At 49.8% G+C, this 16,050-nt stretch overlaps 1 protein-coding gene across 1 annotated transcript; it reads left to right on the forward strand.

Annotated features, from left to right (window-relative positions):
- The first annotated feature begins 219 nt into the window (after positions 1 to 219).
- SYMPK (symplekin scaffold protein) lies at positions 220 to 15,845 on the forward strand. The gene is made up of 26 exons (XM_063311941.1): positions 220 to 377; positions 965 to 1,030; positions 1,846 to 1,899; positions 2,169 to 2,242; positions 2,425 to 2,551; positions 3,145 to 3,394; positions 4,509 to 4,679; positions 5,187 to 5,426; positions 5,535 to 5,689; positions 6,034 to 6,184; positions 6,551 to 6,767; positions 7,420 to 7,570; positions 7,652 to 7,887; positions 8,408 to 8,489; positions 9,049 to 9,162; positions 10,714 to 10,861; positions 11,004 to 11,164; positions 11,245 to 11,353; positions 11,501 to 11,601; positions 12,289 to 12,379; positions 12,597 to 12,698; positions 13,294 to 13,481; positions 13,618 to 13,794; positions 14,094 to 14,234; positions 15,024 to 15,326; positions 15,561 to 15,845. Exons 1-26 carry the CDS (start codon positions 264 to 266, stop codon positions 15,768 to 15,770), a joined length of 3,933 nt encoding a protein of 1,310 aa, XP_063168011.1. The 5' UTR covers positions 220 to 263; the 3' UTR covers positions 15,771 to 15,845.
- Positions 15,846 to 16,050: the final 205 nt, after the last annotated feature.

Here is a 16,050-nt window from a genome sequence, read left to right on the forward strand (position 1 = left end):
ACCAGAACGCCAATAACTCTGTGTGCTCCAGAAAATCCTAACTAATTTGAAATCCTAACTAGTTGAGGGGCGAGGGGAAAACATCAGCAGCTTTCCTATTTCATTCAACAGGCCTGGTGACAAAGTTCCCATGATATACCTTTGCAAGTTAGTCTCTGGAATCACTGTTAGTTTCTTTCTAGCTTGTTTTTAACGGTACACCCTGTGCCTTGTTTCTAGGTCTCAGTCTGCTTGTTGTTGGCTTGGATTGAGGGTGCGAAGCCATGGCGAATGCCAGTGGGGTGGGAGACCCTGGCCTTTCGCGGATGAGTATTGCATCCCAGTTCTTTTCTGGAGAGGAAACGGCGGAGACTGATACCATGACTACATCAGAGAAAGTAAGATTCCCAGGTCTAGTGGTTAAGGTGCTGGGCTAGAAACCAGGAGACTGGGAGTTCTAGTCCCGCCTGAGGCACGAAAGCCAGCTGGGTGACCTTGGGCCAGTCCCTCTCTCTCAGCCCAACTCACCTCACAGGGTTGTTGTTGTGGGGAAAGTAGAAGGAGGAAGGAGTATTTGGTATGTTCGCCACCTTGAGTTATTCATAAAAAATAATAAAGGGGGGATAAAAATTAAATAAATAAATAAACAAGAAGCCTGAAGGGAATCCATGATCTTAAAACCAGTTGGGACTCATGTATGTAGCTCGTGGAGGGCATCTTCTTTGCTGGCTTCCCTCATTTTCCTCTGGCTTTGATCCTTCAGTCCATTTGTTCTTCAGATTGCCGGGTGTCACATTTGCAAGAAAGTAAATTGCGTAGTTAAAACGAAAATTCACATGCTTTTCCGTTCAGTCTCTTCTCTTTTCCAACACATTAGGAATTATTACACCCATTAATTTCCCCATAGGTAGAATAGGCTTCTCTGAAAATGCTTTTTTCGTTCCTGATGCTGATTATCTCTTTCTCTTTCCTTTTAAATAACCAGGTTGTGGATTTGCTAAATCAGGCTGCCTTAATAATCAACGAGTCTAAAATCACGATCCTTAAACAAGTGAGTGAAGTAACTGCTTTTCCTCTTCTTGAATTTGATCCCTGTTTTTCTTCAGTTAAATGGTTTTAACTGACTTGTGCAAGATCCCTCTCTGGCCAGCCAGCCAAAACGCTTGCTGTTACAGAGGGGCCAGTGGCCTAATTTCCTCTAATTTCGCTTCTATGTATTTGAATAGCCTCATTACTTCCTAGGTAAGTTTCAAGTGGACATAGAATCATGAGAGTTTTTTTAAAAAAAACATTGTGATGGGGAAAAAGCAAGTTTACTTATTACTTAAAGGCTGGCCAACTAGAAAGGGATCTAAAGGAGCTTGTCAATGTAGCTCAGTACAGCCAAGTTTTCATGCACAGTAATGATTCTGGAAGTAGAGAATCAGAGAGCCAGTTTGGTCTAGTGCAGGGTTCCTCAGCCTCGGCAACTCTAAGCTGTGCGGGCTTCAACTCCCAGAATTCAAAGCAAAGCTGGCTGGGGGATTCTGGGAGTTGAAGTCCGCACAGCTTAGAGTTGCCAAGGCTGAGGAACCCTGTATTAGAGGATTAAAATCTTCGGCCATTCTGTACATTGGAACGGTTTTTGCATTCAGGGGCCTGATGAATGAATCTGCAGTGGCTTATGAGGCCCCTGTACTCTGTATCCCTCCCTGGGCTTTTCCTGCAGTCTGATCCTTTGTGCAGAAGGACAAAGTGGGGCTTGGGGTTGGCACATCTGGGGAATGCTCAGAGAGCCTGATGCTATACTAGAGGGGTTCTTCCAGGTTTTCCTCCCTTTTTGGCTGGATTTTTCTTCATTGTCTTGATCATTCTCCCCTTTCTTAGGTCCAGGAACTGATCATAAACAAGGACCCTACCTTGCTGGATAACTTCCTGGATGTGAGTCTGCTGGGAATTGGCTAGAAATCCCCTTTTCTCCATCGGGGTCTGCTTTGCGGTTCTTCCTGCCCGTAATTCATGCCACCCAGTTGTGTTTGAGCAGGGGGTGGGGAGATCGTGGCTGCTAGAACTGGGCTCAGCTCTTAGTCTTCGTCCGGGTGCCTGTTCCGGTCTGTCCCGCATGCTCCGTTCCAGCCGGACGTGGTTTTCCTTGGGACTGACAAGCACAATTGTCACAATCCCTCCCCCCATTTGCTTCTCTGTTGTAGGAAATCATTGCTTTCCAGGCAGATAAGTCCGTTGAGGTGCGGAAATTCGTTATCGGGTTCATAGAGGAAGCCTGGTAAGTCTGTGGTGCATCTGCCACCTGGATGCCCAGTTTCCCCTCTCGCTTCTGAGGCAGGGGCAGGCCATTTGACCTGGTTCCCGAGGTGCTTCCTGTTGTTCTCTGTAGCAGCTGTACTTGTAGACACCTGGCTAGTCCTGTCCTGGTTCATTCCCCTTTTGGGAATCTCTTGCTTTCAGCAAACGGGACACGGAACTGCTGCTGAAGCTCATTGCCAACCTGAACATGCTGCTGAGGGATGAGAACGTCAACGTGGTCAAGAAGGCCATCCTTGCCATGACCCAGCTGTATAAAGTGGCCCTGCAGGTGAGTTGCTCCCATGGTTGTCATCGCTTGACATAAAAAGTGGAACCTGGGACTGCACCTTCTTGGAGTAACAAGATAGTCACAAGTGAATAAAACACAAAACCCTGAGCGGGAAGTGGGTGGTGGTCATGGAGGCACAGGGTACGAGCAGAATTTCCATTTCCAATCGAAGCTAATATTTGTAGCTCAGGGGTGAACCGAGGTGTGCAAAGATTAATACTAGAATTAACGCCAGATGAACCATCAAGCAGTACGTTATACCTTAATCAAGGAACCGTTAACTCAGGCCATCAACCCAGCAGCAAACAGCCGCCCAATCAAGGAACCCCCAGGGAGAGAACGGCACCCCCACCAACACAAGCAGGGCAAGCCAGGGTGTATCAACTGAGAGCAAGGCCCACTCCCTTTTTGCACTGAAGATGTTGCCTAGTCTGGCCATGAAACATCTGCAAGAAAACAGCAAGCCTCAAAGAGCACCAAGGACTCCATTTCCATTTCCAAATATTCCTCATCTGCCTGAGCCCCCTTGAACCTGTCTCGCTAGCATGCAGAGCTGCTCACAGCAGACTCCCCTCCTTTGTGTTGCTGAACAGTGGATGGTGAAATCCAGAGTGATCAATGAGATGCAAGAAGCCTGCTGGGAGATGGTGTCAGCCATGGCCAGCGAAATCATCCAGCTGCTGGACTCCGACAATGATGGGATCCGCACTCACGCCATCAAGTTTGTGGAGGGGCTGATCATTACCCTCTCGCCCCGTATGCCAGAGTCGGAGGTGCCCAAGCGACACGAGAATGACATCAGCCTTGACCGGGTTCCCACAGACCACACATACATCAAATATAGTAAGAAAGGCGGAGGGGGAGGCCCGAGGGGTATAGTCCAAGGGAAATCGTGTTTACCCTTCCGACCTGGTTTGGGGCTGGACTAACCACTGGGTAAATGCCTGGTGGAACAGAAGGGAGACTTTAGAGCCAGACACCAGGTCTCTGATGGAATGTGTCTCTGAAGGGGGAGGTGATGTGGTGGATTTCAGGAATGCTGCTGGTTCTCAGGAAGGAGGGAGCACATTCCAAGGTGGAGGACAAGATAAGAGGAGGCACCGTCCAGGAAGCGATTGTGGAACGACTAAGAGGTTCAGACTAGTCCCGCCCTAGAGCTCTCCCAGGTGATTTCCCCTCAGGTTAGGAAGAGCAGCTTTCGTCTGGCAAGATTCTGTCTATACGGTGTGAGCAAATGAAGAACTGAAGTTTGGCTGGATTGATTCTTCGTTGTTCTTGGGCTGGGCCAGACATCAAGCTTGCCAGAGTAAAGCAGCTCTATCTAACCTGAGGAGAAATCACCTGGGAAAGCTCCAGGGCGGGGCTATTCTGAACCCCTTGATTTTCCCACAGCTGCTTCCTGGACGGTGTCTCCACTTACCTCGTCCTCCTCCTTGGAATGTGCTCCCTCCTTCCTGAGAACCAGCAGCATTCCTGAAATCCACCGCAAGGTCCCATCTGCCCAGCCAGAGTGGCTCACGGCCGACGGGAACGCTAGGCCCGGCAGCATTAAGAGGGCTCTTGTTCCCTAGCCCTGCTGCAAAGCAACAGGAGTTTCAAATCTCCAGAACAACCCCTAGGAGAGACTGCCCATTTGTTAATCCTCTTCCTTATCCTGGATCACCCTGCAGATGCAGTACAGTGTGCTCTTCTTGGCTAAGGCACTGGACTAGGGGGACCCAGATTGAGACTGACGTGGAGACTCACGGGGGGCCTTTGGGCCAGTTACCCTCCCTCAGCCCAGCCTACCTGTCAGGGTTGTGGTGGCAATCCCGATGGCGGAGAGGGTCGCCTATGCTGCTTTTGCTCCTGGAGGAAAGGCAGGATACCGATTTAATGAAATTAACAGAATTGTGCATGTGGTAGCAGTCTGTAGTTTGATGTCTGTTGACTGCCGGCCTTTTCCCCATCACGTCAGATGTCCTGTGGGAGGAAGGGAAGGCAGCACTTGAACAGCTCCTGAAGTTCATGGTACACCCAGCCATCTCCAGCATCAACCTGACAGCAGCGCTGGGCTCCCTGGCCTCCATCGCCCGACAGCGGCCGATGTTCATGTCAGAGGTGATCCAGGCCTACGAGACGCTGCACGGTAAGCCATCCCAGGTCACTGCACCAGGGACTTGGCTGGGCAGTTCAAGTGATCTGACCCAAATTAGTTTAGATCTTTGTGTGTGTGTGAAAGGGAAAAACAGGAATACAGTGATTTCCGAGGCCAAATTTAGAGGTCTCCCAGTGATATCCTTCTAATTTTTCTAACCAGAAGCTTACTGTGGCAATATCTGTACCAGGATAGAATGCAGTGGCCTTTTAGAAAGCAGCTATCTTTGATCCTTCAGATCATTGTTATTAGTTATGCCATCTTACCAGTTTAAGCTGCAGTCTTATACTTGTCCTGAGTAGATACGATTAGGGTTATCATATTAATCGGCCCTCTTAGCCAGCTCCAAAGAGGGACCATGAAGATATAGGGTGGGCTAGAAGTCCCTTGTTTCTCCTCTAGTTCTTTCCCCTAGCCAATTTCTCCTGGGAGAGAACCTGAGGATGTCCTTCAGGTTGCTGGCTGCCTGACCTGCTTCCTGTCCTGTCCTCCTGACAGCCAACCTCCCTCCCACACTGGCCAAATCCCAGGTGAGCAGCGTCCGCAAGAACCTCAAGCTCCACTTGCTTAGTGTCCTGAAACACCCAGCCTCCGTTGAGTTCCAGGCCCAGATCACCACCCTGCTGATGGACTTGGGCACCCAGCAGGCTGAAATTACCCGCAATATGCCCAACCTGAAGGAGTTACGCAAACGCCCTCGGGATGAGAGTGACCCTACCTTGAAGAAAATGAAGCTTGGTGAGTGGTCTCTTTTAGAGGGCAGGGGTGCCTTGCACGTAGGGCATGCTCTTTTGCCAAAGACTGATGATCACCACTGTGTAACTTCTCTCCTGCTCCTGGTTGCAGAACCACCCCTTGGGGAAGATGACGAGGACAAAGATCTGGAGCAGGTAGCAGTGCCTGCCCCCAAACCATCCATTCAGATCAGCACGCAGTCAGATATAGATATCACAGCTGAGTTTCTGCAGCCCCTTTTGACTCCAGATAACGTCGCCAACTTGGTGGGTATTCCTGGGTTTAGTTGCTGAAGCAGCTCTTTGCTTTTCTGTAGTTTGAGTATTTTCTGCACTTGGAGGGAAAATCCCTTGTGGCAAAGAGGCCTAGAACTCTTTGCTTTGGAGCTAGGAGGAGTAGAAGGGGCAAGGGAACAAACTCCTGAAAGAGGGTTGATCAAAGATCTTATTCTGGAAACAGAATTAACGCTTGTCACTCTGCTGATGTTTGATTGATGTGCGTCATGTTTTTGTTGTAGAGCTTTTGGGAAAGCAGTTCAGCAAATTTAAAATACATGTATCTCTTCCTTGGCTTTCTACCCCCCTCCCTGATGTTGTTTTTCCACCCCCAGGTGCTCATCAGCATGGTGTACCTTCCAGAGAACATGCCTGCTTCCTTCCAAGCTACATACACACCAGTGGAATCTGCTGGCACTGAAGTCCAGATCAAGCACTTGGCCCGGCTGATGGCCACCCAGATGACTGCCGCTGGACTGGGGCCAGGTGGGCCTGCAAAGGGGGCCTTGGAGGAGTTGCATTGGCTACCAGCAACAATTGGGCAGGGAAGGAATTTTATGAATGCTGTGAGTTATCTGTGCCGCAGGGTGTGTGTGTGTGTGTGTGTGAGTTCTGTTTGCTTTTGTCATGTTGTATAACTCAGTAAGAAAACTTTTCAAAGGGTGTGTTTGCAGGGGCAGGTTTTAAAAAATCACTCTCTCCTAGTATGCCACTTAATTCTTACATGTTACTTTATTGACGATGAATGGAATACTTGGAGTTTATTCATCTCTCTAATGACTTAATTTTAATGGGGTTGGAACTGGTCACTTGTGTCTGGCAAACTGTTAACTCCCTTGCTCTCGTTTGCAGGGGTGGAGCAGATCAAACAGGCCAAGGAAGCAATGAAAGAAGAGAAGACAACCAAGCCAGAAAGCGTGCTGATCAAGCGACGCATTTCCACTCTCAACCCAGGCCAGGCCATCTCAGTGGTGGGGGCTCAAAGCTCTGCTTCCCCCACTGCGGTGGAAACGGGGGCACCACAGGCCAAGCGGCGCCCAGAGCCAATCATTCCTTCTGCCCAGCCAAGGTGAGAGGTAGCAGAAATGCTTGGTGGGGCCCCAACAGAATGGGATTCAAGAGACTTGCAATACGCAACATTACTCTACTTATTTACAACATACAAAGACTGACAAAAACTCAGGTTTTTACAAAGAACCATGCAGAGCACTTTTCCTGGCCTCCCTCCCCCGCTCAACCTTTATACCAGTGTTTTTCAACTGTGGCAACAGCGTGCTGGCTGGGAAATTCTGGGAATTGAAGTCCACACATCTTAAAGCTGGTCAAGTTTGAAAAACACTGCTTTACATAGTTGGCCAAAAGGCAGGATATCGCTCCCATCGTAAAGAAATGAATGCTGCTGTCTTGCTGGTGCAGTTTTCAAGCTGGAGGCCACCTGGGCTGCCTTAGCTCCTGACTGGGTTAGGGCAGAGGGCAGATGCTTGGTGCTCAAGCATGAGAAGAAGGGTGTCCCTCCTCCATCAGTAGATTCCAGAGACTCTTGGGGGTTGCCAGGAAGTCTTCAAGGTTACTGAGCGTTTTTAAGGACAGGTGGATTTCCCCCAGTACAGCGAACTACCGAAATGGAAGGCTCTTTCTTGCGTTTTGGATAAGCACCCTCCTCACTCTTCCGTGAGGTCAAGTCCACTTCAAAAGCTGGTATTTCTGTCGTTGTGTTCCAGGCTGGCAGGCGCCAGTGGCCGCAAGAAGATTTTCCGCCTGAGTGACGTGATCAAGCCTCTGACCGATGCGCAGAAGGACAAGCTGAAACTGGCAGCTGTGAAGCGGATCCTGCGGTCAGAGAAGGCGGTGGCTTGCAGTGGGGCAGCCCACGTGAGTAGGTTGGAAGCTGGCCGCCATGGGCAACTCAGGTGGTCAAGTATGCTCACCTCAGCCCTGCCTTTCTTCCTACAGGCCCGGGTGAAGATTCTTTCGTCTCTGGTGACCCAGTTTGAGGTCCCTCTGAAGCGAGAGATCTTGACCTTCGTTCTGGATGACATCCGCAACCGGCTGGACTTGGCCTTTGCGTGGCTGTATCAGGAATATAATGCTTACCTGAGCCAATACCCCTCTGGCTCCCTCAGCAACTACGACGAGTGTCTCATCGGCCTCCTCTCTGGCCTGCAGGAGAAGCCCGACCAGAAGGACGGGTGAGGAGCTGGTTCTGCATCCCTGGCAAGGTGGAAATGGTGGTGGGGACAGGAACCAGGGCTAGGAGACCCCTCCATTTATGTTTGGAGCCCTAATTTTTATTTCTCCGGTTGCCACTAGCATTCTTAAATTAGAGTTGCCACCTAGTTTAGCAGATTTCTGAAGCTGAGGTGGTTGATTTTGAAATTGGCACAAGAATTAGCTGAATTGTTCTGAAGGGACAAGAACTGTTTCAAGAGGGGGCCTCAGGGTGGCCTGTCTCCTCCAATAAAATGTCTCTGGGAAATGGTTTTGGAAGTGCTCCGATTCAAAATGATACCCGTGTAAGTAATTTAAACATCTGCTTCCTGTGGGGTCATCTTTTTAATGGAGAAGATTTCAGTCACCTTGCTGGCTGGACTGTTGCAGCGCTCACGTTGCGACGGAAGCATTTCTTGCAGTACTTTTATCCTCCTTCCTGATCACTTGGTGTAAGTTTGCGACTCTCACTGTGTTTGCTTCCGCTTTCGTCCCCTGCAGGATCTTCACTAAGGTGGTTCTGGAAGCCCCACTGATCACAGAGAGCGCCCTGGAAGTGATACGGAAGTACTGTGAAGACGAGGTGCGTCTCCCGGGCCGCAACCCATCCGCGGCAACTGGATGCCCTTCAAAGACGTGGGACTGCTGCTTCCGGCATCCCCAGCCAGCGTGACAGGGCGACGCGATCATTCATCGCAGCTTGCGCTTCAGAGGCAGCGCTGGCTGGGGATTATGGGAGTTGGATTTCAGGATATCTGGGGAGCACCGGGTTGGGAAAAATTAGACTGCAATGTACCCGCACATTATCGTAGATAAAAAAATTTTCACACCCCTCATTTTGGGTAAAAGATTAACATGGTTCTTCAGTCATTCCAAAAGAGTAGATCTCTTTTGCAATGGTGCTCCCCAAAATATCTTCCATTAGAAAAATTGGGAAATTCCATACATCGGATGACCCAGTAGTATCCTGAGCCAAGTATATCCTTCCCTTAAGTCTTTTCATTACAAGAATATGTGAAGTGAGACATCTCAGTATCAATGCCCTATTAAAAGCGTTAGTTGGAAAAATTAATAATTTAAACATACTAACCATGTCCATGGGATCATTCTTTCCACCATTTTTCTCCTGGGCTCCCTTGCAGAGCCGGACATATCTGGGCATGTCGACGCTCCGCGATCTCATCTTTAAGCGCCCATCCAGGCAGTTTGAGTATCTGCATGTTCTGTTGGACCTCAGCTCCCATGAGAAAGACAAGGTGAGCCTCCGGTGGTGCGCAGTCCTGGGCTGGGCCAAATCCTCTTGTGTACAGCTTTGAAGATTTTAATCCTAAATTTCCCTGTACTCTCTCTGGTTATTACGACCAACCTCGGCACCAGACAAAAGCAAGGTAGTTGGCCACTGGAGAAAAGGCCAAGAGAGCTTTGTCTGAGGCTTTCTTTTTAAACTCTTAAAAACAACTTTGGAATTGTTAATTTCTTACTGTGATTTGTTCAGTGTTGCCTTCCCCAGGTTGCTGTGGGAATTTACCTCCCAGCCAGCATCGCTATGGTAGCTGAGAACAAGTCTTGGACATCTGGAGTCTGGGGAAGTTGGGTTTTGCGGTGTTTTTGCGGTCTTGGTTGTCAATTTTACATACTCCCGTAATCTCTGAATTGCCCTGGAAATCTACTGGAAGCGAATGCAGGGCCTGCAGCACAGGTGTTACAGGGCTGCATCAGCTCCCCCCCACTAACAGATGGGCGGCTGTGTTTCGTAGCAGTGTCTGAGTAGTCTTGGGAAGCGGCTCCACGGACAGCACGTTGCATTTGTCTAGACCAGTGTTTCTCAACCTTGGCAGCTTTAAGATGTGCGGACTTTAAGATGCTGGCTGGGGAATTCTGGGTGTTGAAGTCCACACATCTTTTTTTTAAAAAAAGAACTTTATTAATTTTCAGAGTATAATTAAAATACAAAAGATAGAATATAAAAAAGATAGCGTACAGGATTAAAGAAAAAAAACCCTGTAAAAGTGCAGAATTAGAAGACAGAAACAGAAAGTCCCTTCCGACCTTCTCCAATACAGATATAAATGCAATTACAAATATAATCTCTTACCATTAGTTAAACCTGAGTAACATTATTTCTATCAAATCAGACCATTTAATCATCAAAACCCAAAATCAAAACTTCAGTTTTTTTCTGATACAAGCACATAGTCTAACAGTGGTTGCCTAATAGAGACAAATCCAGACGCGGTGTGTTTTCTCTCATCAACGCTGTTAGCCTTGCCACTTGGGCCAAAGTCCGCACATCTTAAAGTTGCCAGGGCTGAGAAACACTGGTCTAGGCACACAGCGATGAGACCACGAGCCTTGTCCTGGAAGTTGCTTGGCGAACCACCCCTAAACAAAACAAATGAGCGTTTGGGCCACAGTTGTTGGACGGCATCGTATTTTGAAGCGTTATAGGACTCCTTTGTTAGAGGAGGAGGAGGAGGCAACTTGCTTCTCTTCAGTGCGCTGGAATTGATTCTCCCTTCCTTGGTCGTGTGAGCTAGAGCCAAGCCCAGAAAGACTGCTAGCACGAAACTACAAACAAAATAATGAAACTGAGAGTAACTGTCATGCTCTTCCCATCCACCTCTTAGGCCTTCTCAACTCTTTTATCTTCAGTCCACTTGTGAATTGTGTAGTGGACCACTTCACATGTTTTTTCCCCTTGGGTATGAAATTTGTTTTAAAAACAAACCCTAATCCCCTGAAATTCTTGATGCTTCCTGTTGGATTTGCAAATGGCCCTTTCAGTGCTGGATGCACTTCTATCTCAGGTTCGTCAGCAAGCCCTCCTCTTCATCAAGCGGATGTATGAGAAGGACCATCTGCGGGAATATGTGGAGAAGTTTGCACTGAATTACTTGCAGCTGCTGGTCCACCCCAACCCTCCTTCTGTCCTCTTTGGTGCTGATAAAGATACGGGTAACTGGTCCGGCAAGGTGTCTGGAGGGGAGGAAAGAAAAGGAGATCCTTCCCGGAGCCTTGGTCACCCTCCCTCCCTCCCTTGCTCTCCCAAGTCACGGCTGCCTGGCCTTTTCCTTCTCACCCTTCCTCTACCTTGCAGAGGTGGCTGCCCCCTGGACAGAAGAGACCATTAAGCACTGCCTCTACCTCTACTTGGCCCTCCTCCCCCAGAACCACAAACTGATCCATGAGTTGGCATCTGTCTACACTGAGGCCATTGCAGACATCAAGCGCACAGTGCTCAGGGTTATCGAGCAGCCGGTGAGTCAGCATCTCCCTTCTCCTGGGCAAACGGCTTTCCTTTCCTTGTCCTCCCCATGCTTACTCTTCCCCATTTTCAGATCCGAGGGATGGGAATGAATTCTCAGGAGCTGCTTAAGCTGGTTAAGAACTGTCCCAAAGGTGCCGAGACTCTGGTGACCCGTTGTCTGCACAGTCTGACAGATAAAGGTACAGGCGTCCTTTGCCATGTGACCTGCTGGATGCTGCTGTCCTCTCCTGTGGCCTCACAGTGGCTCCTGGCCATTTGACCCACATCAGTTTGACTCTTGAACAAGACACTGAGCTGCTTAAGGTGACACGATGTTCTCTGTGCAGTTCCTCCCTCTCCAGAGCTAGTGAAACGCGTTCGAGATCTGTACAACAAGAGGCTCCCAGATGTCCGATTCCTTATCCCTGTCCTCAATGGTTTGGAAAAGGTACTCCTCGTGTTCCTGTGTGAGGCTGCCTTAAGATACATTATTCCCTGATTTATCTGGCGGTCCCTTTACTCTTGATCTGTTCCTGCTGGCATTTTCCACAGCACATGGAAGATTGGCCAAGCAGGAAAGGCAGCCATTGGTAATGAGTTAGATGACCAATTTGATGAAAAGGGATCTTGGGAAGTTGAGGCGAAAGGTCAACCCAGTGTGTGGAAAGAAGGCAAATCCCAAAGAGATCCTTAGGAAAAAGGCTGAATTATCTGAGGCAGTCTGCCTTCGAAGTTCAGTTGTTGAGCAAGGGTGGGGGGAATGTTTTGTCTGTGATTGTAGGCTTCTCAGAGGCATCTGGTAACCACTGTGGGAATGCTGGCCTGATCCAGAAGGCTGTCTTGCAAGAGTGGGGTTGTTCCAGACAAGAGGCTGGAAAACAATCTATTGAGAAAGCTTGATTTGAATTCCTTCGCTGAGTAGGGGATTGGGCTTCATGGCTGGTATGACTTGTACCTCGCTGTTCCGTGTGCACATTGCAGAGAAGCCAGTGCAAACTGAAGACTGACAAAAGAAGAGGAAAAGGGGGCCCTTAAAAAGGCACCATCCTAGGTTTCACAGAAAATTTGAAACGAATCTCTTTCTCTGGGCATGGGATCAGGAGCCAATTTCTTAAAGCTCCCTGTCTTTTTCTAGAAAGAGGTGATCCAGGCTTTGCCAAAACTCATCAAGCTGAATCCCATCGTTGTGAAGGAGGTTTTTAACCGGCTCCTGGGAACACAACATGGTAGGAATCAATCCCCACTGCAAGCAGCCGATCTTGAGTTTCTGTTGCCCATGCACCAAGGAATGCCAAGGTCGGGAAAGAAAGTGGGGAGAGGACTCGAGAGAGTGGTCAACCAAACAAATGAACCAAACAGCTTTATTCTCTGCTTGGTCAGGGGCTGCTCTCCAGGGTTCTAGGGACCCCCATTGACTAATTTCTCTTGCTGCAATTTCAACAGGTGAAGGAAATTCTGCAGTTTCCCCTCTGAATCCTGGGGAGTTGTTGATTGCCCTCCACAACATTGATTCCACCAAGTGCGATATGAAGTCCATCATCAAAGGTTGGCTGCCACTGTGCATCTGCCTGCCTTCCACTAGATCAGCTGAACTCCTCACGGATGGATTCACGGCAGGCAGTTCTCCGAAACTTTCCCTTAAAGCTTTCCCTTATAGTGGCACCTTCTAGATGGGTGGGTACTGCACCTCCCAGAATTCAAAGGCCATATTGGCTGAAGGGTCCCAACTTACTTGAAGATGGATTGGAACGAAGGCTCTAAGGCCACAGTTATATCCCGCAGGGTGGAGTTGAGCGGATTCTCACAGTATCGTCGCTCCATGTTTTTGGTTGCTACCTCCTCTAGGAGTAACACAAACATGTAGCCTCCGTCTGGCCATGCATCCAACCATGGAGAACGCTATTACAACTGAACAGGCTGTTAATCAGCTTTTGGAAGTGGTACCAGAATAATATAAAGTTTATTTTACATCCCAGTTCTGGGTCCTGTTCCTTGGAGGCAATAACGTGAAGAATCTTTCTCCTGCTCTGCATATAAAGGGATTGACCATTGTCACATTTGTAGCCCCATTTTGCATTCTTTTGCTATTTTTCTGAGCTTGGAGCAGATTTTCTCACCTTGTTGATCTTCCTGCATGCAGCGACCAACCTCTGCTTTGCTGAGCATAATGTATATACCTCCGAGGTACTGGCTGTGGTGATGCAGCAGCTCATGGAACAGAATCCACTGCCTATGCTTCTCATGCGGACAGTCATCCAGTCCCTGACCATGTACCCACGCCTGGGTGGCTTTGTCATGAACATCCTTGCACGCCTCATCTCGAAGCAGGTGAGCAGGATGCGGGGAACCAAGCCTTGGGTCCTTAAAAAGCTGGATTTTAACCTGATATGGCATGGCCATTCCTTTCTAGAAGAGCAAGACCCAAGATGCTCAGTCACATTGTTGAGCTCTGCTTCTTCCCCAGGTGTGGAAGTATCCCAAGGTCTGGGAGGGCTTCATCAAATGCTGCCAGCGCACCAAGCCCCAGTCCTTCCAAGTCATCCTCCAGTTACCTCCACAGCAGCTCAGTGCAGTCTTTGAGAAGTGCCCAGAGCTGCGGGAGCCTCTGCTTGCTCATGTCCGGTCCTTCACCCCGCACCAGGTAGGGCCCCAGATGTAGCACATGGATGATGAAAACCAAATAAAGATCTAGAATATATCCCAGTGTGCCTATGAGGGCATTTACCCTGTTTGCTTCCAGAGTATATTCTCAAAGGTAGTTACTGGGATAGAACTGGATCAGAATGGTGAGTGGATCTATATTTAAACGTTAGTTAAAAATCTGAATCCAGAATAATACTGTATTTGTTGTTTGGAGTCTCTTTCTGCCAAGTAGGTGACGTTCATTTTGCTGCCGTAAGTTCTGCTAGTTTGCTTGACGCAGAGTCTTTCTCGTCCCAGCAAGCCCATGTCCCCAATTCCATCATGGCCGTTCTGGAAGCCAGCAGCAAACAGGATACAGAAGGCAAAGAGCTGCAGCCGCTGGAGGAAGGGAGGGGCGCTGCTCCATCCAGGACCAAGACCCTGAGAAGAGAGAGGGAGGTCAGCACCATGGGGACGGAGGTAGCTGAATCATTGCACTGAGCGCGTGCAGATTGTTCTGAGTTGCAACACTGTGTAGGGCAAGAGTTTGACTTTGTGAGTGCTGAAAGAGAAGGCACTGTGGGGAAGAACTACCTAGAAAATACTGGCTTTTCCCTTGCTTGGAGGGTCCAGCCAGGTGAAGAGAAAAGCCTAGGTTTTGTTTTCTATTTCAGTTTTGGTATGGAAGCCAAGCTTTGGCAGCACACACACACACACAAAAAGCTAAAAAGAAGAGGGCATTTCCTAGCTCTCTCGGTCTTTAAGTATCCATGAGCAGCCTTGGCTAGAGAATTACCAGAACAGGATTAGAAAAGGATGGTCTTACCACTGGAATCCGATTTCCGTCTTCCATATTTTCTTGTCATTTTAAGCCCCTTCTTTCTTGCCTGCCGACGCTTACTCCCAAACCTTTCTTTGCACATCTCCGCTTTTATTTATTCGATTCCATTTATTTGAGGGCAGGATAGGTTCAGGCAGACTCGTCGACCTGCTGTTGATGCAGCTTTTCGTCTACGCTTGCTAACCCTATACCCTTTGGAATCCATTTCAAAGGAAAGCAGCGATTGTGCTAGAGAGACGCGATGGCCAAACGTGGGACTTGCTCAGCGTCACAAATGGGGATAGATGCAGCTGGGGATTAAACTGCCCGGATATGTCGGGCCTGTACCTAGTCTAACCGGATTCTTGAAGGAGCAAAGAACTTTGGTTGCTCTAGGAGACCCTGAACCCAGTCTGTCTGACCCCCAGGAAGAAGCAGAGCCCCAGCCCCTCCTGCCTCGGGTGTCCCAGGATATGATCGCCTTGCGCCTGGCCCAGGAGAAGGCCCTTAAGCGGCAGCTGGAGGAGGAGCAAAAGCTGAAGCAGCAGCAGCAAGCTCGGCCCGCCTGCCCACCAACCCCTCTTCCTGCCGAGGAGTTGGTGGACTTGCCAGAAGAGGTGCCCGAGGCCGAGACCCCCACCATCTTCATCAGCATGCAGGAGGAGGAGGAGAGTTTTGGGGGAGACAGCTCCTTGCTGGATTCCAGTCTAGAGGGACCCTGGCCCAGCAAGGTACCCGGCTCTTTGAACACTTGGGGTGGGAGGGCTTTTGCTGTCCACAGTGAAAAAATTGCCCATCTGAGTTCAGTTCTGGGTGCTGTTGCAGTTTCACAGCTAAAAACCGGGTCGCTTCCTCAGCTTCCTATTCGGTTGAGAACAATTTTGTCTGGAATTCCCCACTTGGCTTTCAATCGTTTCTCTCATGTCTGACTGGGACTCTGACGGGTGTTGCTGGCCTTTCCACAGGAGCTGCTCAGCAAGGAAGGGGGGGCCAGCAGCAGCAGCTCAGACGAGGGGTCCTCTGGCAAGCCCCCTGCCGTGGCACCGCCTACGCCCTCCCCAGAGGAGCCAGCCAAGGACGGGCCAGCAGCAGAAGGCAGCCCGCCGAGCCTGTCGGAAGAGCCACCGCCACCGCCACAGCCCAGCACCGAGGAAGAAGAGAAGATGGAGAGCTGATGGGCGGATGGCGGGGCGGGGAGAGACTGGGGAATACGGGAGCTCTGCTTTCTCAATAAAGTGTCTCAGCTAGTCCTCTCGTGGCTCCCGTGTCATCTCTGCAGAGGGAGTCCCGAGGGCGTGCCGCCGCGTTTGAGGGACGGCGGCCATCCCCCTGGCTGGCGGGCGGGCGGGCGGGCAACGCGCGGGCGGCGGCAGAGGCGGGCCCCGACCAGGCAGCCCGCGGAGCCTCAACGGCCCGTTGCTAAGGCGGCCGCGCCCCGCCCCCTCGCTGCCAAGG

Source organism: Candoia aspera, chromosome 10, assembly GCF_035149785.1.
Source record: "Candoia aspera isolate rCanAsp1 chromosome 10, rCanAsp1.hap2, whole genome shotgun sequence".
NCBI classification, from domain to species: domain Eukaryota; kingdom Metazoa; phylum Chordata; class Lepidosauria; order Squamata; family Boidae; genus Candoia; species Candoia aspera.

What these genes read in the sequence shown, in the direction of transcription:
- SYMPK (XM_063311941.1), top strand. Translation starts at nt 264, where the DNA reads ATGGCGAATGCCAGTGGGGTGGGAGACCCTGGCCTTTCGCGGATGAGT. An exon ending in CCACACATACATCAAATATA is followed by an intron (nt 3,395 to 4,508) that starts GTAAGAAAGGCG and finishes CCATCACGTCAG; the next exon opens with ATGTCCTGTGGGAGGAAGGG. An exon ending in CTTGAAGAAAATGAAGCTTG is followed by an intron (nt 5,427 to 5,534) that starts GTGAGTGGTCTC and finishes TCCTGGTTGCAG; the next exon opens with AACCACCCCTTGGGGAAGAT.